General features: G+C 37.0%; 1 protein-coding gene across 11 annotated transcripts in view; it reads right to left on the minus strand.

Annotated features, from left to right (window-relative positions):
- The window catches only part of Tc2n (tandem C2 domains, nuclear), a 73,474-nt gene that overhangs the window by 45,597 nt on the left and 4,339 nt on the right, over positions 1-23,538 (minus strand). For 5 of the 11 annotated variants that reach the window (XR_001780494.2, XR_001780495.2, NM_001082976.2 and 2 more), the window contains 4 exons: positions 18,382-18,494; positions 15,341-15,571; positions 3,464-3,631; positions 2,073-2,164 (listed from right to left, as the gene is read on the minus strand). Coding sequence is in view for 9 of the 11 variants with exons in the window: in NM_001082976.2 (NP_001076445.1) it covers positions 2,073-2,164; positions 3,464-3,631; positions 15,341-15,571; positions 18,382-18,448 (558 nt within the window). In the remaining 2 variants the exon portion in view is untranslated. Of the gene's footprint in view, positions 1-2,072; positions 2,165-3,463; positions 3,632-11,697; positions 11,719-15,340; positions 15,572-18,381; positions 18,495-20,057; positions 20,532-21,435; positions 21,459-23,538 lie in introns of those variants that run through there. The other 6 variants (XM_006516303.4, XM_011244191.3, XM_011244192.2 and 3 more) reach the window with 5 other exon arrangements.

Here is a 23,538-nt window from a genome sequence, read left to right on the forward strand (position 1 = left end):
CTGCATATGTATCAGAAGATGGCCTAGTCAGCCATCATTGGGAAGAGAGGCCCCTTGGTCTAACAAACTTTATATGTCTCAGTACAGGAGAACGCCAGGGCCAAGAAGTGGGAGTTAGTGGGTAGGGAAGCAGGGTGAGGGAAGGGTATGGGGGACTTTTGGGATAGCATTTGAAATGTAAATGTCGAAATATCTAATAAAAATGTGGGGGGAAAAAAGAATTGAAATTTGAAAATAGGCAGCCCATTCTACTTTCAGGTTCTTAGAAACATGCTATATGCTCAAGAGTCATACTATACTTTTAATAAAGTAATTGTCAATCATTTAAAAAAAAAAGTCGTCCATGGTATATATAAGGAGATGTTCAGAGTACTTTTACTCTCATTTACAGGAAGATAGATGACTTGTCTTTAAACTTTCCCTCTCTCTATTGCTAAAAGGATTTTTGGTGTTTTCAGACATAGTTTTATTACTATGTGGCCCAGGCTGTCCTCATATTCTTAACTGATGCTCCTGCTTCAGCCTTTTTTTTAATTAATTAATTTTATTTTTATTTACTTATATTAGATATTTTCTTTATTTACATTTCAAATGTTATCCCCTTTCCTGGTTTCCCCCTTCGAAATGCTGGGATTACAAACACAAGGAATCATTTCTGGTTTATTTCATAATTTCAAATATAACTTAGATGAAGTAAAAATAAAACATTTAATCTATCAAAGGATGCTATATTGGTATTAATAAAATTTAAAGTCTTTCAGATGTGCTATCAAGCTGCTAGTGTATGCCCTCTCCAGTTTCTTTTTGGAGGCGCTCAGAGCTGAGTTTTCATCTTATCAATGCTTTTCATAGTTTGGGTACGTTATGGCTTCATTTTCATTAAATTCTAAAAAGTCTTTAACTTCTTTATTTCTTCTTTGACCAAGTTATCATTGCGTAGAGTGTTGTTCAGCTTCCATGCGTATGTGGGCTTTCTATTGTTTTTGTTGCTATTGAAGACCAGCCTTAGTCCGTGGTGCTCTGATGATAGAATGCATGGGATTACTTCAATTTCCTTGTATTCTGTTGAGGCCTGTTTTGTGACTGACTATATGGTCAGTTTTGGAGAAGGTACCATGAGGTGCTGAGAAGAAGGCATATTCTTTTGTTTTAGGATAAAATGTTCTATAGATATCTGTTAAATCCATTTGGTTCATAACTTCTGTTAGTCTCACTGTGTCTCTGTTTAGTTTCTGTTTCCACGATCTGTCCATTGAGAGTGGGGTGGTGAAGTCTCCCACTATCATTGTGTAAAGTGCAATGTGTGCCTTGAGCTTTACTAAAGTTTCTTGTATGAGTGTGGTGCCCTTGCATTGAGAGCATAGATGTTCAGAATTGAGAGTTCTTGGTAGATTTTTTCCTTTGATGAGTATGAAGTGTACTTCCTTATTTTCTTGATTACCTTGGGTTGAAAGTTGATTTTATTCAGTATTAGAATGCCTACTCTAGCTTATTTCTTGGGATCATTTGCTTGGAAAACTGTTTTTCAGCCTTTTACTTTAAGGTAGTGTCTGTCTTTGTCACTGAGGTTCGTTTCTTGTATACAGCTAAGTGTTGGGTCCTGTTTATGTATCCAGTCTATTAGTCTAAGTCTTTTTATTGAATCCATTGATATTAAGAGATATCCTGTGATGCCTCATTGCCCCAGTGTAGGAGAATGCCAGGACAGGAAAGTAGGAGTGAGTGGATTAGTGAGCAGGCGGAGGGAGAATGGGACAGGGGGTTTTCAAAGGGGAAATGAAAGGGGATAACACTTGAAATGTAAATAAAGAAAACAACTAATAAAAAACTTAAAGCCTTCCACCTCAATAGAAATACTAATTCTTAGTAACTGCCTGGTTATGTTCAAAAAGCAAAGTTAAATAAGTACTTTTGACTATACAATTACAAATCCTAATTGCCTCAGGATACTTCATTGCATACCAATTAAGAGATATAAAATTATGCAAAATGAAAGAAAAATAATTCACACAGTTCTGACTATTTTTTATTTCAAACAGTTCACATATAATGAAATTATATAATTATTATACCTGGATGAATCGCTGAGATGAAGTTGTAAGATCAAGCATAGATTTGCTTAGCCCAGAGGAACCAGGAAGTTTACTGGTCCTTAAATCACAAACTACAAAAGCACAATTAAAAAGGGGTTTTAGTAATAAAAATGAAACAGTAGGAATTCATCATCTCTATTATATACAAATTTACCTTAAAAGAAATTTTGATAAAATCTAACGAAGTTCAATTATTTTAATCTTTAAGATAGAAGTTTATAGCAATCAAACAATACATTTTCATATCCACATTAAATATTAAGCATGGTTTTGCTTATATTCCCCAATCCCTCATCCATAAAAAATAATTTAATAGGATATAAGTACACTTTCATAAATGAAATTCAACTACTAACTTATGAGCACATACAACATTATAACATTTCAATATTGAATCCCATGTGCTCTTTTATTTCTAGTTCTCTTCCCAAAGTCTAAGATCTTTTTAAAAGGAACTCTACACACCTTGTGTATTTTAGCACAATACTAGAGCAGAAACTTAATAAAATATATTTTTATTTTAGTGACACTGATACATGCATTCATGCATATAGAATTGTAAAACCTGAAAACCTGAGAATTTTATGAATCCAAGATACATATGGTAGTTCATATAGTTGATATAGTTTCAAATATCAAACTAAAAACTTCTAGCTATTTTCTATCCTCTTTGTGTGTACTTTCAATCATGAGCTCTAAAATTCATTTACTTGATTAGAACAAAAAATAATAAATATCTGTCATAAAATTTATTAAATATATACCAAAAATGTATGTGCAATAATTTGTAATAAAACTTTTTAAAAAGGAAAAAATAGAATTTGGAACTATCAGCAGAAATAATACATTTTCTGTCCATCTTTTTTCTTAGTTATTTTATTTATTTACATTTCAAATGTTATCCCCCTCCCTGGTTTCCCCTCTGCAAACCCCACTTCCCATCACTCCTCCTCATTGCTTCAATGAGGGTGCTCCCATACCCACCCACCCGCTCCTGCCTCATCGCCCTAGCATCCCGCTACACTGAGGCATTGAGCCTCCACAGGATCAAGGGCTTCCCTTCCCATTCCTCTGCTACACATGCAGCTGGAGCCATAGGTCCCTCCATGTATACTCTTTGGTTGTTGATTGTCCTAACTATGGGTTGCACTGCTGTGAACAGATACCATGACCAAGGCAACTCCTATAAGAACAACATTTATACTAATTATAACACCAGAAAGAAGTCATAATGCTTATCACACATTTGTGAATTCTGCTTTGCTCTTATTTTAAAACTGCTCTTAATAATAACTATTTCTGCCAGAGTCTTAGATTAAATTTTTAAATTTGTTAAAGATCAAAGGAAATGCACAAAAATATTTTCTTACCAGATCCATATAACTGTTTTGTTTCACAATGAGGAAGAAAGCGCCTACTTAAATCAGGTGAAAAGTGTTGATACATATAGCATGGATTATACACATCATAGCTGGGTCCATGGTAGAATGAACTACAAAGTTCTGTCTTTTGATCTCCAAAAGATGCTCTAGCAGATCCTGAAAGCAAGTGTTTCTATAAGCCAGCAGCTGATATACTGAAGGGACAGGTTAAAAATACTTTGTCATAAAGCATATGCCTTAACCAGCACATATTTATAGAATTCTAACTTCATGATGTATGAAAGGAATGAGCCAAGTATCCTGCTCTTAAGATAGCCTGGCAAATGTTTAGCATTTTTCTTTGCCCTATAAACAATTAAGTAGTTCATGACCTGAATTTCCTCTTATATTTCTACTTATATGTACATCCTTTAAGTGAAATTAGTTTTAGATACTTTTTAAAAAAGACAACATTCAGAAAACTGACCAAAAAGCTACACTAAGCAGATCTTTCATTTGAAAGGACTCAAACCAAAAGGACTCAGAAAAGGTCATATAACTTTTTCTAAACACAGTGCAATTAAGTTAGAAAATAATGAGAACAAAATTAATAGAAAATTATTATAGAAATAAGAACCACCAGAAAGATTCCATCCAGCAACTGATAGGAGCAGATGCAGAATCCCACAACCACACAGTAAGTAGAGCTTGGGGAGTCCTAAAGAAGAGCAGGTGTACCTATCAGAGGAACCAGAGAGGTCAAGGACACAAGAACGCAGCCTACAGAATCAACTGACTGGGACTCAAGTAGGCTCACAGAGATCAGGATGTCTGTGGAGGTTTGTCCTAGGTCCTCTGCATAAATGTCATAGCTGAGAAGCTTGGGAGTTACAGTTGGGGCTGCGGCCATCTCTGACTCTTTTGCCTGCTTGTGGGACCCTGTTACTGCTACTGGGTTGCCTCACCCAGCCTTGATGTGATGGTATATGCCTGGTCTTATTGTAGCTTGTTGTGCTATATTTGTTTGATGTCCCTGGGAGGGGAGATAAAATACAGTGGGTGGATGGCTGGGAAAAAGGAGAGGTGGGGAAAACAAAAGGGAGTGAGGGAGAGGAAACTAGTAGGATGTAATATATGAGAGAATAAAAATAAAAAGAGAAATACTAAGAACCAAGAATATTTTTAATGTAACAATTAAGAAGAAAATATATAACAATTAAGAAGAAAACCAAGGGACCTGAGAGATGGCTCAGCTGCTAAGAACACTTGCTGTTCTTCCAGAGTTTTTAATCTAGTACTCATGTCAGGCAGTTCACAACTATCTGTAACTCAATCTAAAGAGTACCTGACTTCCTCTTCTATATTCCTTAGGTGTGCTGCACACTCTCTCTCTCTCACACACACACACACACATGCACACAAACAAGACAAATACATACACATGAATAAAAATAAACCTTTAAAAAACAAAGAAGAAGAAAATCAAAAATGAAAAATTATTTTCCTACCGGGTATATTGAATTTTGGTGTAATGATAGAAAAAGAGATTAATGGACCAGAATATCAGGCCCTAACGAATTATTATTTTATGGATATTTGATATATAACCAATATGACTTCATCTAGTAGTAAAGAAAGAATGGTCTTTTCACTAAAGTATTAATTGAATACTAATATGGAGGAAAAGACGTAATCATATTTATTTTTTAAATTATATTCAAGTCACAGACCTAAAGTAAACATCAAAGACAAATAAATGTCCTAAAGTTATTTGTAGGGAAGGTTTTGAACATAGACTATTAATTATAAAAGTATTGTAACTATATTAAAATTTAAAAGACTTTCACTAAAAGACTACTTAAAGTACACAGGAAATCCAGAGTGGTAGAAGATACATGCAACAAAATATAACTGGCTCTTTACTTGAGAAACATCTAAAAGTCAAAAAGAAGACAGATAAGCCTCTACATACATTGATTTACAACTTAAATAGGCACTAAGAAGGAAGATTATAAATCTCATTAATCATAAAACCCCATAGATGCTTCTAGTTTCCATCTATACCGGGAGCTGATCCTGTGCCACAGTGTTCCATACACAAATACCACTGCCTGGAGAGAACAGGACTCCCAGGAGTGCTAACAAGACTGTGAGCACAAGAAGACCAACACTTCTGCTCACAGGGACCTGCCCAGAGACCTCAGGACAAAAGAACCAAGGAGCAGCCTGGGACAGGATCCTTCCTGTTTCTATCTGCACCCTGAAGCTGACCCTGCACCACACTCTCCATTCCCTAATTCCTCCCTGAGAGAAACTGGTCTCCCAGGAGTGCTGACACACAGGCTTGCAGAAGGGACAAGCCACAGTCAGAAACAGCAAAACCAGCTAACACTAAAGATAACCAGATGGTGAGAGGGAAGGAGAAGAACGTAAGCAAAAGAAGCCAAAGCTAATTGGCATCATCAGAACCCAGATCTCCTATCACAGCAAGCCCTGGATACACCAACACACCAGAAAAGCAAGACTGATTCAAAATCACATCTCATTATGATGATAGAGGACTTTAAAAAGGACATATATAACTCCCTTAAAGAAATACAGATGAACACAGGTAAACAGCTAGAATCCCTTAAAGAGAAAACACTAAAATCCCTTAAAGAATTACAGGAAAACACAACCAAACAGGTGAAGGAATTGAACAAAATCTTCTAGGATCTAAAAATGGAAATAGAAACAATAAAGAAATCACAAAGGGAGAAAACAAAATATTCTACACAAGTATTCTGTACAGGTATACTACAATATCTTATGCCATTTAAGATAAATAATATACTATAAAGCACACTTAGGTTGGATATAAAGCACTAAAATTGCTAGCTACTTAAAGAAATCTCATAAGCATGATGTAGAATTTTAAAAAAACAATGTAAACAAAGGAATATATGCTGTCATTTCATTTAAATAAAGACCATAACCAGGAAACACTTTCTGAACAGAACACAGATATCACAGACATTAAGAATAACAATTAGTAAATGAGACTTCAAGGTATATAAAAAATTGGAATTTTGATGGGGATTGCACTGAATCTGTAGATTGCTTTTTGGGAAGAGGCAATTTTCACTGTGCTAATCCTACCTATCCATGAGCATGGGAGATCATTCCATCTTCTGATATCTTCTTGAATTTCTTTCCTCAGGGATTTGAAATTTTTATCATACAGATCTTTCACTTGCTCGGTTAGAATTACACCAAGATATTTTATATTATTCATGGCTATTCCAAAGGGTGTTGTTTCCCTAATTTCTTTCTTGGCCCATTTATCAGTTATATAAAGAAAGCTAGAGCTTTCTTTGGGTTAATTTTGTGTCCAGTCACTAAGCTGAAGGTGCTTATCAGCTGTAGGAGTTCTCTAGTAGAATTCTTGGAATCGCTTATATATACTATAATATCATCTGCAAATAGCATTACTTTAACTTCTTCCTTCCTAATTTGTATCCTCTTGATATCCTTTAGTTGTCTTACTGCTGTGGCTAGAATTTTGAGTACTATTTTGAAGAAATAGAGTAAGCAGCCTTGTTCCTGACTTTAGTAAAAATGCTTTAGGTTTCCTTCCATTTACTTTGATGTCAGCTATTGGCTTACTGTATATTTCTTTGATTATGTTTAGGTATGTGCCCTCTATCACACTGATTTCTCTAAAACCTTTAACATGAAGGGGTGTTGTATTTTATCAAAGGCTTTTTCAGCATCTACTAAGATAATCATGTGGTTTTTTTTATATTTCAGTTTGGTTATATGGTGGATTATATTGATGGATTTTTGTATATTGAACCATCCCTGCATCCTGGGATGAAGCCTACATGAACTTAAATTCATATGAAGAAACAAGAAAGCCAGGATAGCCAAGAAAATCCTGAACAATAAAGGAACCTCAGGAGTAATCAGCATCACTGACCTCAAGTACAGAGAATACAGAGCTAATACTAGAGTAATTAAAAACTTTATGGTAATGGTGTAGAAACAGACAGGTTTATCAACGGAATAGATTTAAAGACCAAGAAAAAAACCCACACACCTATGGACACTTGAGTTTTGATAAAGCCAAAATCATACAATAGAAAAATGAAAGCATCTTCAAAAAACGGAGAACTCCTGGATGTCTCCATGTAGAAGGATGCAAATAGATCCAAATTTATCACCCTGAACAAAACACAAATTCATGTGAATCAAAGACCTCAACATAAAACCAGATACACTAAATCTCATAGAAAAGAAAATGGGACATATCCTTGAACACATTGGTAAAGGAGACACATTCCTGAACACAGAACTTAGAGCTCAGACAAATGGGTAGCCTATAGATTGGGAAAGGATCTTGACCAACACTGCATCTGACAGAGGGATAATATACAAACTTTACAAAGAATTCAAGAAGTTAGACAATAACAACCAATAAAAAATGGGGTACAGAACTAAACATAATTCTCAACAGAGGAATATTGAATGGCTGAGAATCACTTAAAGAAATGTTCAAAAAGTCCTTGGTCATCAGGGAAATGTAAATCAAAACACTTTGAGGTTCCACCTTACACCCATCAGAATGGCTAAGATCAAAAGCTCAGGTGATGTAGAACAAAGGAAACATTTCTGCATTGCTGGAAGGAGTGCAAACTTACACAACTTTGGAAATCAATTTGGTGGTTTTTCAGAAAACTGGGAATATAGTTCTACCTCAAGACTCAGCTAGCCACCTGGTCCTTGCTGCTGGGGCAGACTCCTACTTGGTCTGCTCCCGTGAAGACTCCATATTCCAATACATCCTAGAGGGCCTGCTGCACTCAGAGCAGGTGGTAAGAAACACCACTCACCCTCCCATCCCCCGCAGTCCCAGAGTTGCTGCTGGGAGCATGGGGTACTCAGGACCCCTCACCACCAAAACCTCCACCCTCCCGAATACCACTCCCCTTCCTTCCACCCCTTCCACCCCTTCTGCCTGATCCTTGCTGCTAGAGCAAACTCCTAGTTGGTCTGCTCCTGTAAAGACTCCATATCTCAATACATCCTAGAGGACCCTCTGCACTCAGATCAGTTGAGGATCTGCTGCTTGCTGAGCACTTGAGGATCAGCTTCACTCAGCACAATTGGACAACAGCTTGACCACTCCGCTGAAGACTCAACAAGCTGAAGAACTCCCAGGAGATCTACTGCAGCCAGGGCAACAGATTAGCAGCTTCTCTGCCCCAGTTGAAAGGCGCCACAGGTGGTTAGATACAGCGAGGGCCACAGGCCTACCAGGAGACCTGAAGCAACCGAGGGATAAAAGAGGCAGACTCTATACAGTAATCTAGACCAACAAACACCAGGGATATCCAGATGGCGAAAGGCAAGCGCAAGACCGTAAGCAACAGAAGCCAAAATATGTGGGCACCATCAGAACCCAGTTTTCATACCATAGCAAGCCTTAAATACACTAACACACCTGGAAATCAGGAATCTGTCCTAAAATCCTAACTCATGAAGATAATAAAGTCCTTTAAGGAGGGTATCAATAACTCACTCAAAGAAATACAGGAAAACACAGGTAAACAGGTGAAGGAGTTGAATAAAGAGATCCAAGACCTAAAAGTAGATGTAGAAACAATAAAGAAAACACAAATGGAGGCAAACCAGGAAATGGAAAACCTAGGAAAGAGGTCAGGAATTACTGATGTAAGTATTGCCAACAGAATACAAGAGACAGAAAATAAAATCTCAGATGTAGAAGATACAGTAGAAGAGACTGACACAACAGTCAAAGACAATTCAAAACATAAAAAACTCCTAACACAAAGCATCCAGGAAATTCAGGACACAATGAAAAGACCAAAACTAAGGATAATCTGAATAGAGGAGAACAAAAATTCCCAGCTCAAAGGACCAGAAAATGTCTTCAGCAAAATCATTGAAGAAAACTTTTCCAACATAAAGAAAGAGATGGACATAAAGATAGAAGAAGTCTATAGAACACCAAATAAATGGGACCAGAGAAGAAAACCTTTCTTGTCACATAATTATCAAAACACTAAATACATAGAGCAAAGAAAGAATATTAAAATCTGCAAGGGGAAACGGCAAAGTAACATACAAAGGTAGACCTACCAGAATTACACCAGACTTCTCAACAAAGACTATGAAAGCCAGAAGAGCCTGGTCAGAGTTCATACAAATGGTCCCAGGAAACAAGCAGGAGTTGCCATCCTAATATCCAATAACCAGAAAGCTGATAACCAAAAGTTATCAAACGTGATGAAGAAGGATACTTTATATTCATCAAGGAGAAAATTCACCAAGAGGACATCTCACATTTGAACATCTATGCCCCAAATTCAAAAGCACCCAAATTCATAAAAGAAACTTTACTAAAACTCAAAACACACATTGAACCCCACACAATAATAGTGGGAGACTTCAACACCACAATCTCACCAATGGACAGGTTACTGAAACAGAAACTAAACTGATAAAGTGAAACTAAGAGAGGTTATGAACCGAATGGATTTGACAGATATCTACAGAACATTTCACCCTAAAATAAAAGAATGCACCTTCTCAGCACCTCAAGGTACCTTCTCCAAAATCGACCATATAATTGGTCACAAACCAACCCTCAACAAATACAAGAAGATTGAAATAATACCATGCATCCTATCAGATCACCATGGCCTAAGGCTGGACTTCAATAACAGCATAAACCACAAAAGCCCACATTCATGAAGAAACTGAACAACTCTTTACTGGATGATAACTTGGTCACAGAAGAAATGAAGAAAGAAATTAAAGACTTCCTAGAATTTAATGAAAATGTTAACACATCATACCTAAACTTATGGGACACAATGAAAGCAATGCTAGGAGGAAAGTTCATAGCACTAAGAGTCCTGGTAAAAATTTGGTTATAAGATTCATATTACAGAATGAAACACCAAGATGCAGCTCTGACCAGATTCATTCTCAAGAATGCTGAAAAGACCTGCTGTTCCAGCTCCCTGCCTGATTCTGCCTCACCTGATGCTGTTTCCAGAGACTTGATTCCAGAACAGCTTCAAGAACAGCTGCTAATTCCCAATGAACACAGTTCATCCAATCTTTCAGGCCTATTCCAGTCAGAACTTCACTCAAGCCCTGAACCTTCTAAGCATACAGAGACTGAATAACAGATACTAAAGCTAGCTTTCTTAAGTCTAACTGATTTTTCCAACTTTTCTACCCTTCCCCATCCATGTATATAGGGGCAGTGAATGTTCGCTGCCCCTATATACAGGAGGAAGAAGCCATTGAGAGTCCTCATCCCTATTCCTTTGGTTTGAGTGTCTGCTTATGGTTATTTTATAAATTATAGATAGGTTGTTATTTTAAGGAATAATTTGGAAATGGTCATAATTTTGGACAAGGAAGAAACTAAATAGAGAACTTAGACTTGGAGATTTCTGTCTTTCCTTTCCTCTTCTCTATCCTTTCTTAGGTAAAGTGAAGGGGGTTAAAATTAAAAAGGTGGATATAGTAATACTATAAGAAATTAGACATATGAGAACAAATTATTAAATTTATTCTCAAACAAAGAATTTTATAGCCATAATCTTACATTGGTAGAAATCTCTAAATTTTGACGCACAATTAAAGTCATATTTTCTTACATTGGTACAGAATTTATATATTGATATGGGTTTAAGGTTTTCATTGGTATAAATTTTTGTATATTGACACACTGGTTAGTTCATAATGTTGTTCCACCTATAGGGTTGAAGATCCCTTTAGCTCCTTGGGTACTTTCTCTAGCTCCTCCATTGGGAGCCCTGTGATCCATCCATTAGCTGACTGTGAGCATCCACTTCTGTGTTTGCTAGGCCCCGGCATAGTCTCACAAGAGACAGCTACATCTGGGTCCTTTCGATAAAATCTTGCTAGTATATGCAATGGTGTCAGCGTTTGGATGCTGATTATGGGGTGGATCCCTGGATATGGCAGTCTCTACATGGTCCATCCTTTCATCTCAGCTCCAAACTTTGTTTCTGTAACTCCTTCCATGGGTGTTTTGTTCCCACTTCTAAGGAGGGGCATAGTGTCCACACTTCAGTCTTCATTTTTCTTGAGTTTCATGTGTTTAGGAAATTGTATCTTATATCGTGGGTATCCTAGGTTTTGGGCTAGTATCCACTTATCAGTGAGTACATATTGTGTGAGTTCCTTTGTGATTGTGTTACCTCACTCAGGATGATGCTCTCCAGGTCCATCCATTTGGCTAGGAATTTCATAAATTCATTCTTTTTAATAGCTGAGTAGTACTCCATTGTGTAGATGTACCACATTTTCTGTATCCATTCCTCTGTTGAGGGGCATCTGGGTTCTTTCCAGTTTCTGGCTATTATAAATAAGGCTGCTATGAACATAGTGGAGCATGTGTCCTTCTTACCAGTTGGGGCTTCTTCTGGATATATGCCCAGGAGAGGTATTGCTGGATCCTCCGGTAGTACTATGTCCAATTTTCTGAGGAACCGCCAGACTGATTTCCAGAGTGGTTGTACAAGCCTGCAATTCCACCAACAATGGAGGAGTGTTCCTCTTTCTCCACATCCTCGCCAGCATCTGCTGTCACCTGAATTTTTGATCTTAGCCATTCTCACTGGTGTGAGGTGGACTCTAGCTGCATATGTATCAAAAGATGGCCTAGTCGGCCATCACTGGAAAGAGAGGCCCATTGGACACGCAGACTTTGTGTGCCCCGGTACAGGGGAACACCAGGGCCAAAGGGGGGGAGTGGGTGGGTAGGGGAGTGGGGGTGGGTGGGTAAGGGGGACTTTTGGTATAGCATTGGAAATGTAAATGAGCTAAATACCTAATAAAAAATGGAAAAAAAATATAAGAGAAAAAAAAAAAAAAAAAAAAAAACAATTGAAATTAATATTGTTACTTTCAGATAGGCATTATGCCTATGCAACAAGGCTTAGAAACAGTCCTTCTAATAGGTGCTATTACACACTGTTTAGGATGATTAAGTAATGCAAGCTAAGGGCCAGCTAGTAAACTCATGGTTATAGTAGATTCTTATTTAAGTATAATAAAGTGTTTTCAATATTATTCAAATAGAAATATCTGAGTAGTCAAGATTTAACAGTTCAGATATATAATGTATATAGTCAAAAGCATCAGAAATCCACAGGATATGACATTTAAAATCATTTCATTATTAATAGAATTTTTGACTAGGAGACAGGTCTGCTCCTTACAGGATCCCCTTCACAGTTCAAGGAAGATATTGAGCATCATAATCTCCATATGGAGTTGCTCCAATTGTGGCAAGGTAGCCACTGGGCACGAATTGCCCTAATTCATCTGCAGACAAAAATACTGTCCAGGAAAGGACATACAATGTGGAATAGTCAACATCTTAGCTCTACCAAGACAGGATAAGCTAGTCCTTCATCATTCCAACTTTATTTAAGGTCTGTCAGATGGTTCTATCCCAGAAGGCTGAAGACAGATGCTCCAAAGTTATGAGGAATATAGGGGATTGTCCAGGCAGTCAGATGTCTCTACAAATTGTTTAAGTTTTGGAAGCTATGTTTTTGTGCTTTCTATATATTCAGGTAATATTTAATTCATTCTCTGATCTCTGATGGGGTTGAAGACTAGTTAAGTCTCATAATCAAACCTAAGTTGTTTAGCAATAAGAAAGACGATCTAGATTTGAAAGGCTGGTAAGGGACTACTAAGGAACAGCTGTAATCAGCCCCATTAGCTAGTAAACAATGGGACAAAACAAATTTCTTATACTTAACAGTTTTAATTATTATTGATAGTGATCTGCTGTCTCAGAATTGCCTCCTCCATCACATTCTATTACTCATATATACATACAAATATTCATGTATTTGACTTCTATGATTGGATTCTAAGATGACTTTCTTGAATATATCTTAGATTACATTAGATAGTTTCCAACATCCTCAACGAGCCTATAATTTAAGAGTTATGCAAATCTTTTACCTATGTAATTCAAAATTCAATCTGTTCTCTAGTAAGTACATTAAAAGAACAAAAGAAGACCTATCATATATTGCTATATATTTCTTAATTTTTTTCAGATACTTTTAGTTTCAGTGTAAGTCAAAGCCAACACTATGCAGAGTATACAAAATTCAAATAACAAACTGGCAGACAAACTAAAGAGCAGTGTCCCTACCAAGCAGAGATGTTGTGGTGAAGTCCTGGAAATGAGAGTTTCATCAAATATCTGGCTAATCCCTGAACCAAAAATCAAAAGCTGCCATACAAGGCAGAATTTGTAATCCATTTTCAACCAAATTATAAGTCTAGAAGGAAACAGGAAGGGATGGAAAAGGGAAATAAGACTTGTCAAATGTGACCAAATCCAGAGTCTCCACAATATCATTAAATATCCAGACTATAACCCCCAAATTAGTCCACATACAAAGTAACTGAAATATGTGATCCATTTTCAAGGGGAAAAGTGTAACTGCCAGAACCTAAATCTAGATATATGACCTAGATATTGAAATTAACACATATATACCACTATAACTAGCTAAAAGCCATAAAAGGAAATTCTTTTAAAATAATATACTGGTAAATTGCAAGTGAGAAAGTAAGTATACAAAAAAAAACCAAACACAAATTGTAATATGCAATATTTAGAATAAAATATTCAGAAGATAAATGTAAAAGCAGAATGAAGATGACAAATGAGACACCATGAACTTGAAAATGGGCCAATTATTCACAAACTCAAAGAAAATTATTAAGAAAAAATAAGAGTCTCAGAGACACATAGAATAATATCAAAAGGTTAAAACGTATATAATCAGAATTCCAAAAGATAAAGAGGATGAAACAGAAAGAAAATATTAGAATAAGTAATATGTATCTTGATGTAGGTTTGAACTATACTATTATATGTATTTGTCAATATCGAACACATAACATATTTGAAACTGAACTAATACACACAAAATTCAAAAGTAGTTTTAGAAAGTACATTGTACTTAAGATATAAGTAAAAATAAAGTTGTTAATAGATTGGTAAACTTCAATAAAAAATATGTACAAATATTTAGAAGGAGTATATTGTTGGCCTCAGTTCATTCTTAAATGTTTCACCTATTCCTGCCAAAAACGGGATTAATGTTGGACAGAAAGGATGGAGTTACATAGATTAATGATTAAAAAAAAACCGTATAGTAAAATGTTAATGGGACAATATAAGCTTTAGATATAAAAGTATTCCTTCTTTCAACTCTTTTATATGCTTGAAATTTTTCCTGTTTTAACTATACCAAATTTTAGAAAATAGTGAGTAAACTATTTCTGTGTCATTATTTACTGATTAAATTCTTTTTTTTTCTTTCTAGGATAATATAACTATTTTTTAAAGTCAAACTGGAGGAACTGGAGATATAGCTCAATAGGTAAAAGCACCTGTTGCTCTTCCAGGGGACTCAAGTTCAGTTCCCAGCATCCACACGGGCAGCTCACAACCACTTGTAACTCTGGCTCCAGAAGATCCCAGTACCTTCGTCTGGCCTCCACAGGCATCCAAATGTATGTGGTATACACAGACATAAACATATTCACATATACAAATAAAAATAAATCATTTTAAGCCAAACTATATATAAATGTGCTATTTTATATTATTACCAGTTTCTATAATCGGATATTTCAAAAATACTATTCATTAAGCTGTTCTACAGAAAATAACTTATAAACCTTAAACTGTAAATATTTGTATAAATTTTGTGTGAAAGATATAAAAAAAGCAAAAAATTAATATTAATAGCACTTAAATGGTTCATGTTGACTTTTAAATCCTGATATTTTATTGTTTACCTTCCAGTTCATCCAGATGTGAAGGAATTCCTTGTGTCCTAGGCTGAATATAAGATAATTTAAACCTGGGCACCACAAATTGTACTTCTTTACCATCACATGGTAATTTGGAAAGCAAATAATCTTCATTACAGCCAACTTGAGGCTTTACTAGAACAGAAGTCAATGGAGGGATACCAATGGTATTTTGGCTACTTGAGGCTGATGCTTTAAAGTCTCTGTCCACAGAAACTGCATTAAAAAGAAGAAAAAATCAGAAAGAAGTCACAATTATGCATATAGATTATATATAATAATCTAAACCCAAAATGGCTGGAACTTTTAAAATCACTTTATTATTTTGTTTTATTTTGAGATAAGGTCTTACTATGTATCTTTATCTGACCTGGAAATTACTTTGTAGACCACACTTGCCTAGAATTCAGAGATCTGATTGAATCTGCTGTTTGCTTCTGCTTCTTGAATGCTAGGACAAACAGTATGTGCCACCTGGAACATTATTTTTTTTTGGATATTTTCTTTATTTGCATTTTAAATGTTATCCCCATTCCCCCACCCAGAAACCCCCTATCCCATTCCCCCTCCCCCTGCTTCTAAGAGAGTATTCTCCTACCCACCCACCCACCCGCTCCCGCCTCCCTGCCTTGGCATTCCCCTATACTGGAGAATCTAGCCTTTACAGGACCAAAAGCTAATAATGCCTGACAAGACCATCCTCTGCTACATATGCAGAAGGAGCCATGGGTCCCTTCTTGTGTACTCTTTGGTTGGTGGTTCAGTCACTGGGAGCTGTGGGGAGTTTGGGGGGCGGGGAGTCTGGTTGGTTGGTATTGTTGTTCTTCCTATAGGATTGTAAACCCCTTCAGCTCCTTCAATCCTTTTTCTAACTCCTCCACTGGGGAACCCTTGTTCAGTCCAATGGTTGGCTGTGAGCATCCACCTCTATTTGTCAGGCTCTGGCAGAACCTGTCAGGAGACAGCTGTATCAGGCTCCTGTCAGCAAGCACTTCTTAACATCTACAATGGTGTCTGGGTTTGGTGACTGCTGGGCCTTTTTAAAATAATTTTAGAAAAACACCCTGATTCAAGCTACCCTTAAGTTCTAACAACATCTTCTGGAATCTACATTAATCTTGTTCAACCAAGATTTGATCAATTAATGTTACAGTCAAAATGCATTATCCTATTAGAATAGGAAAAGAAGTTCTTATAAGTTACTTCCATAAAAGCTCATTGATGGAAAACAAGTTTATTTCACAGTTAAATAAGTAGTGTCTTCAAGTAAAATAAAAAAAAAAAATCCAGTCATCTTAAAATGCTATAAACAAAGCAATCTTTGTCAATTTTATGGGTAAACCTGAGTCTTAAATACATAATTCTGAGAAGACAAAAATCTTCAAGTCTATAAAACTCTCCACCAAATCACTAAATAAAATGAATACTGACTAAATATTTATCATATTAGCAACTGCCTCTGCCTGAGCTTCTATAGACTATTTTATCTTTCTCTAGTAATAGATACATAGCTGTACAACTTAAGATAAGGTGGAAAGGAACAGCTGATCTTTATACATAATAGTATTATCTGCAGAATGAATAGAAGTACAACTACTATACTACAGGAATTTGTGGAATATTTTAATGTAAAAAAAGAAACTTTCTGCTATGGACTGGATAAAGGTTTAAGTGTATCCCCAGATGTTGATAGTTAATCCCTACTATAAGGGTATTAACCCACAATACCCACTGTAAGGAATGTAAAATTCTCTATGGAAACTTAAACTAAATCATGTTTTTAGATGTGGGGCCTTTGGGATTAGTATCCTTTGAGAGGGTAGAGAATCCATGATTGAATGATGGTGGCTTTGTAGGAGATGAAGAGAAACCAAGTTACACATACTCATTCCCATTTTCCTATCAAATGATACTCTGCACTACCTCAGGATACTGCCAACAACAACAACAAAAATCATCACCTTTGACCTTCAGAACTGTGAGTCAAAATAAACCTCTTATCCAATAATAAAAGAGGTACTGTATTATTGCCATCATAAAATGGACTAATAAAACTTCATTTCCAAATATAAATTAAATTCTATCCTACAAGAAATAAATGCCAGAGAAAAAATAAAGTTCTAATCTTAACCCCAGAGTTATAAGTAACATTACAATATAAAAGGAAATAGTTGGTCTAGGAATTCTTCATAAATGCAAGACTTGATAAAGTTATGAGTTTCTTCTTCAGTGACTGTCTTGGGTTTTTTTTACATGACCAAATCAACTTAAGGAGGAAAGAGTTTATTTCCGCTTATAGCTTGTAGTCCACCATCAAGGGAACTCAGGATAGAAACTTGAGGGAGGGAACTAAAACGGAAGCCATGGAGAGTGCTGCTTATTGTCTTCCCGAGACTGATTTCTTATAGCACCCAGGACCACCAGGACTACCCACAATGAGGTGCCCTCCCCCCTATACATACACATCAATAGTCAATCAAGGAAATGCACAAAAGGATTGTCTACAGGCAAATCTAGTGGGAGAAATTTCTCAATTAAGGTTCCCTCTTCCCAAATAAATCAAACTTGTGTCAAGGTAACACAAAATTAGCTAGCACAGTGATCATTTCTTCATAAGGTATTTTTAATGTACTATACATAAAGTAGAAGTTATCTTTATTTGCTTCAAAACATTTCTCAGAATTTATTGTTCCCCATGCATACATTTCTCCCTACCTTGACTATATTTCCTTCACCTGTCTATGTCCAACTCTTAGATTTTCATACTTCCTTCTTCCCACCAGCTTGCTAAGTCCTATTTGGCAAATGCTATCTGCTTTATAGTAATGTCCAGGATTGTCCCGTGGTTTGATTTTATCAATCTCTCCACTATACTTCAGGGTCCCTAGGAGGTTCTGAAATAATGATCTAGTATGCTTTCCCTTTTGACCTTCCCTTCAAAGTCAGAAGACATTCCTAATTTATTCATATATTATAAAATGGCAAATAAGGCACTAAGTGTTTACCAAAATCAAAATAATACTCACACTTCTGCTTTTCTGTTTCACCATAGAGACATCCTCTACAGCAACTCTTTATAAATTCTGCTGCCATACTTTCAATTTCTAATAACTAGAAAACTTCCAATTTTGATATCAACCTATTTGTAAAAGAGAAAGCACAAAATTATCATAGTTAATGCTACTGGTTATATCTAGATAAATCATACTATGTCTTTCTAATACATGAGGGCTCTGAAGAAAAATATTTAAAAGATACAGTTTTACTCTTCTATATGATTTTATACATTTTATCAGAATTACGATTTATCAGAACAGCCTACTTACAATTATTAAATGAACAATTTCAATGTTACAATTTGAAAAGGAAAACTTCCCTTTTCAATATTCTTTTATATCTGATACATCTAGGTTTATGTCCAAGCAAAACCTGAAAGAATATATGGCTGTCATATAAAGTGTGACAGAAAATTTTCACTTCCTCCACATCAATTATTTTGATATCCAAAATCTTTTGTAATTGGGACTCAAAAATAATTACTATAAATTGTGTAAATTATCTTAATCCTAAGAATTAAAATAACAGAAAAATATATCTTAAATACTGTATCATTCACACTCCACACACACACACACATATACAGGTAAGAAAGAGAGCAAGTGCACAAATAAGGCATATTGCAAACGGATTATGTATTATACTTATCAAGAACATAGTGCATAAGAAATTTTTGTCCAATTTCCTACCCTAATTCCAATGTGCTTGTTCTCAAGGAACTCTATTTACATATATCTAAATTCTAAACATTTTTGTGGGAAATTTAAACACACACACATGAGAACCTACAATAACAAAATCACCTGAATTAAACAATTTTCAACTCAGGGTAAATCCTATTTTATCTTTACCTCTACCTTGCCCTATACTTTTGGCTTACTTTGAAATAAGTTTCAAACATAATTTAATCAAAAGTGCTTAAGTAGTAATCACTAAAAGTGTGACAGAAGGCCTTGGGAGTTAACTTTTGAGAGGCTCTCACTAGCTAAAGTATTAAAATATCTGAAATAAATTATAACATTTCTAAAAGGTACACTTTAAAAATACTAATAATAGCATTATCACATATAAAAATTTAACACCAAGACATGAAAAATTTAATATATTCTTTATCTAGTTTCACCTATGGTTTCAATTTTTTAAAGTTGCTTTGTGGGTGGGTGAGCAACCTCAGAGAAGCAGGGGAAGGGAGGATGGGATAGGGGGATTGCAGAGGGGAAACCAGGAAAGGGGACAACATTTGAAATGTAAATAAAATATCCCATAAAAGAAAGAGTTGCTTTGTTGAAATCAAGATAAAATTAAATTGTTGTACCTTTTACTGTTAGAAATGTTACCACTAGTTCTATGTACTATTGTGTATATATTACTCATATATTTCTCAGTATATCTATAAGATATAGGACTACTGGATCAAAAAGTACATGTGTAATTCTGCTTTTAGTGCTAAAATTTCTCTGAATTACTATCATTTTATATTTACAACATGAGTATACAAATTAACATTTGTTGCCAACATTTGTTGCATTTTTGTTGGTGTAAAAGAATAATTTCCCTTTAATATTTTAATTTGCATCACTCTTATTAAAAATTATGTTGGGAAGGTCTGGAGAGATTGCTCAGTGGTTAAAAACAATGGCTGCACCTGAAGCCATGTTGATGTCTTTAGCCTGTGTTGCTGTCAAGGGCTATGATGTTGTCCATGGCCAGTGCTGCAGCAGAGGGCTATGTTGACGTCCATGGTCTGTACTGCCACTGGAGACCATGATGAAGTCTGGGCACATGCTGTTGTCAGAGATCATGTGGAAGTCCATGATCCATGATCCACTGACAGAAAAAAGCAAGGAAGCTACTTCGCCATGGTATTGACAATTGCAGACTCACAGTTAAGACACAGAACTCCTATATGGCAACCCCTACCTCAATCCCACCGCCACTCCCCAAAAAAGCAACAGCCTAAAGAAAGTCATAGAAGCCCTTCTGTCCGGCCCACTGCAGCACCGGGGTCCCTGGCCCAGGGGAGTCTCCAGACACCCGCAAGGACCCAACACAGGATCCACCATGGGATCCTAAGACCTCTGGTGAGTGGAACACAGCACCTGCTCCAATCCAATCACGCAGGACCTGAGACTGTATTAATTAAGGAAGCAGGTAACCCGGCCTAATACGGGGCACAAGTCCCTTCCAGCCGGCCCACTGCAGCACCGGGGTCCCTGGCCCAGGGGAGTCTCCAAACACCCGCAAGGACCCACACAGGATCCGCCACGGGATCCTAAGACCTCTGGTGAGTGGAACACACTGCCTGCTCCAATCCAATCACGCAGGACCTGAGACTGCCTTAATTAAGGAAGCAAGTAACCTGGCCTGATACGGGGCACAAGTCCCTTCCGGCCGGCCCACTGCAGCACCAGGGTCCCTGTCTCCGGACACCCGCAAGGACCCACACAGGATCTGCCATGGGATCCTAGGTCCTCTGGTGAGTGGAACACAACTTCTGCCAGGAGGCAGGTTCAAACACCAGATATCTGGGCACCTTCCCTGCAAGAGGAGAGCTTGCATGCAGAGAGTACTCTGACCACTGAAACTAAGGATAGAGCTAGTCTTCCAAGTCTGCTGATAGAGGCTAACATAATCACCTGAGGAACAAGCTCTAACCAGAGACAACTATAACAACTAACTCCAGAGAATACAAGATGGCAAAAGGCAAACATAAGAATCCTACTAACAGAAATCAAGACCGCTCACCATCATCAGAACACAGCACTCCCACGCCACCTAGTCCTGGGCACCCCAACACAACCAAAAAGCTAGACCAGGATTTAAAAGCATATCTCATGATGATGGTAGAGGACATCAAGAAGAACTTTAATAACTCACTTAAAGAAATACAGGAGAACACTGCTAAAGAGTTACAAGTCCTTAAAGAAAAACAGGAAAACACAACCAAACAGGTAGAAGTCCTTATAGAAAAACAGGAAAACACATCCAAACAGGTGATGGAAATGAACAAAACCATACTAGACCTAAAAAGGGAAGTAGACACAATAAAGAAAACCCAAAGCGAGGCAACGCTGGAGATAGAAGCCCTAGGAAAGAAATCTGGAACCATAGACACGAGCATCAGCAACAGAATACAAGAGATGGAAGAGAGAATCTCAGGTGCAGAAGATTCCATAGAGAACATTGGCACAACAATCAAAGATAATACAAAACGCAAAAAGATCCTAACTCAAAACATCCAGGAAATCCAGGACACAATGAGAAGACCAAACCTACGGATAATAGGAGTTGATGAGAATGAAGATTTTCAACTTAAAGGGCTGGCAAATATCTTCAACAAAATTATAGAAGAAAACTTCCCAAACCTAAAGAATGACATGCCCATGAACATACAAGAAGCCTACAGAACTCCAAATAGACTGGACCAGAAAAGAAATTCCTCCCGACACGTAATAATCAGAACAACAAATGCACTAAATAAAGAGAGAATATTAAAAGCAGTAAGGGAGAAAGGTCAAGTAACATATAAAGGCAGACCTATCAGAATTACACCAGACTTTTCACCAGAGACTATGAAAGCCAGAAGAGCCTGGACAGATGTTATACAGACACTAAAAGAACACAAATGCCAGCCCAGGCTACTATACCCGGCCAAACTCTCAATTACCATAGAACAGGTCAAATCTAAGTGGATTAAGGAACTCCACATAAAACCAGAGACACTGAAACTTATAGAGGAGAAAGTAGGGAAAAGCCTCGAAGATATGGGTACAGGGGAAAAATTCCTGAATAGAACAGCAATGGCTTGTGCTGGAAGATCAAGAATCGATAAATGGGACCTCATAAAATTGCAAAGCTTCTGCAAAGCAAAAGACATCGTCAATAAGACAAAAAGGCCACCAACAGATTGGGAAAGGATCTTTACCTATCCCAAATCGGATAGGGGACTAATATCCAATATATATAAAGAACTCAAGAAGATGGACTCCAGAAAATCAAATAACCCCATTAAAAAATGGGGCTCAGAGCTGAACAAAGAATTCTCACCTGAGGAATACCGAATGGCAGAGAAACACCTGAAAAAATGTTCAACATCCTTAATCATCAGGGAAATGCAAATCAAAACACCATTGAGATTCCACTTCACTCCAGTCAGAATGGCTAAGATCAAAAACTCAGGTGACAGCAGATGTTGGCGAGGATGTGGAGAAAGGGGAACACTCCTCCATTGTTGGTGGGATTGCAAGCTTGTACAACCACTCTGGAAATCAGTCTGGCGGTTCCTCAGAAAATTGGACATAGTACTACCGGAGAATCCCGAAATACCTCTCCTGGGCATATATCCAGAAGGTGTCCCAACCGGTAAGAAGAACACATGCTCAACTATGTTCATAGCAGCCTTGTTTATAATAGCCAGAAGCTGGAAAGAACCCAGATGCCCCTCAACAGAGGAATGGATACAGAAAATGTGGTACATTTACACAATGGAATACTACTCAGCTATTAAAAAAATGAATTTATGAAATTCCTAGGCAAATGGATGGACCTGGAGGGTATCATCCTGAGTGAAGTAACCCAATCACAAAGGAACTCGCACAATATGTACTCACTGATAAGTGGATAATAGCCCAGAAACTTACGATACCCAAGATATAAGATACAACTTGCCAAACGCATGAAATTCAAGAAGAACGAAGACCAAAGTGTGGACACTTTACCCTTTCTTAGAAATGGGAACAAAACACCCATAGAAGGAGTTACAGAGACAAAATTTGGAGCTGTGACGAAAGGATGGACCATCTAGTGACTGCCATATGCAGGGATCCATCCCATAATCAGCTTCCAAATGCTGACACCATTGCATACACTAGCAAGATTTCGCTGAAAGGACCCAGTTATAGCTGTCTCTTGTGAGACTATGCCGGGGCCTAGCAAACACAGAAGTGGATGATCACAGTCAGCTATTGGATGGGTCACACGGCCCCTAATGGAGGAGCTAGAGAAATTACCCAAGGAGCTATAGGGAACTGCAACCCTATAGGTGGAACAACAATATGAACTAACCAGTACCCGGGAGCTCTTGTCTCTAGCTGCATATGTATCAGAAGATGGCCTAGTCGGCCATC

Source organism: Mus musculus, chromosome 12 (assembly GCF_000001635.26).
Source record: "Mus musculus strain C57BL/6J chromosome 12, GRCm38.p6 C57BL/6J".
Taxonomy (NCBI): Eukaryota; Metazoa; Chordata; class Mammalia; order Rodentia; family Muridae; genus Mus; species Mus musculus.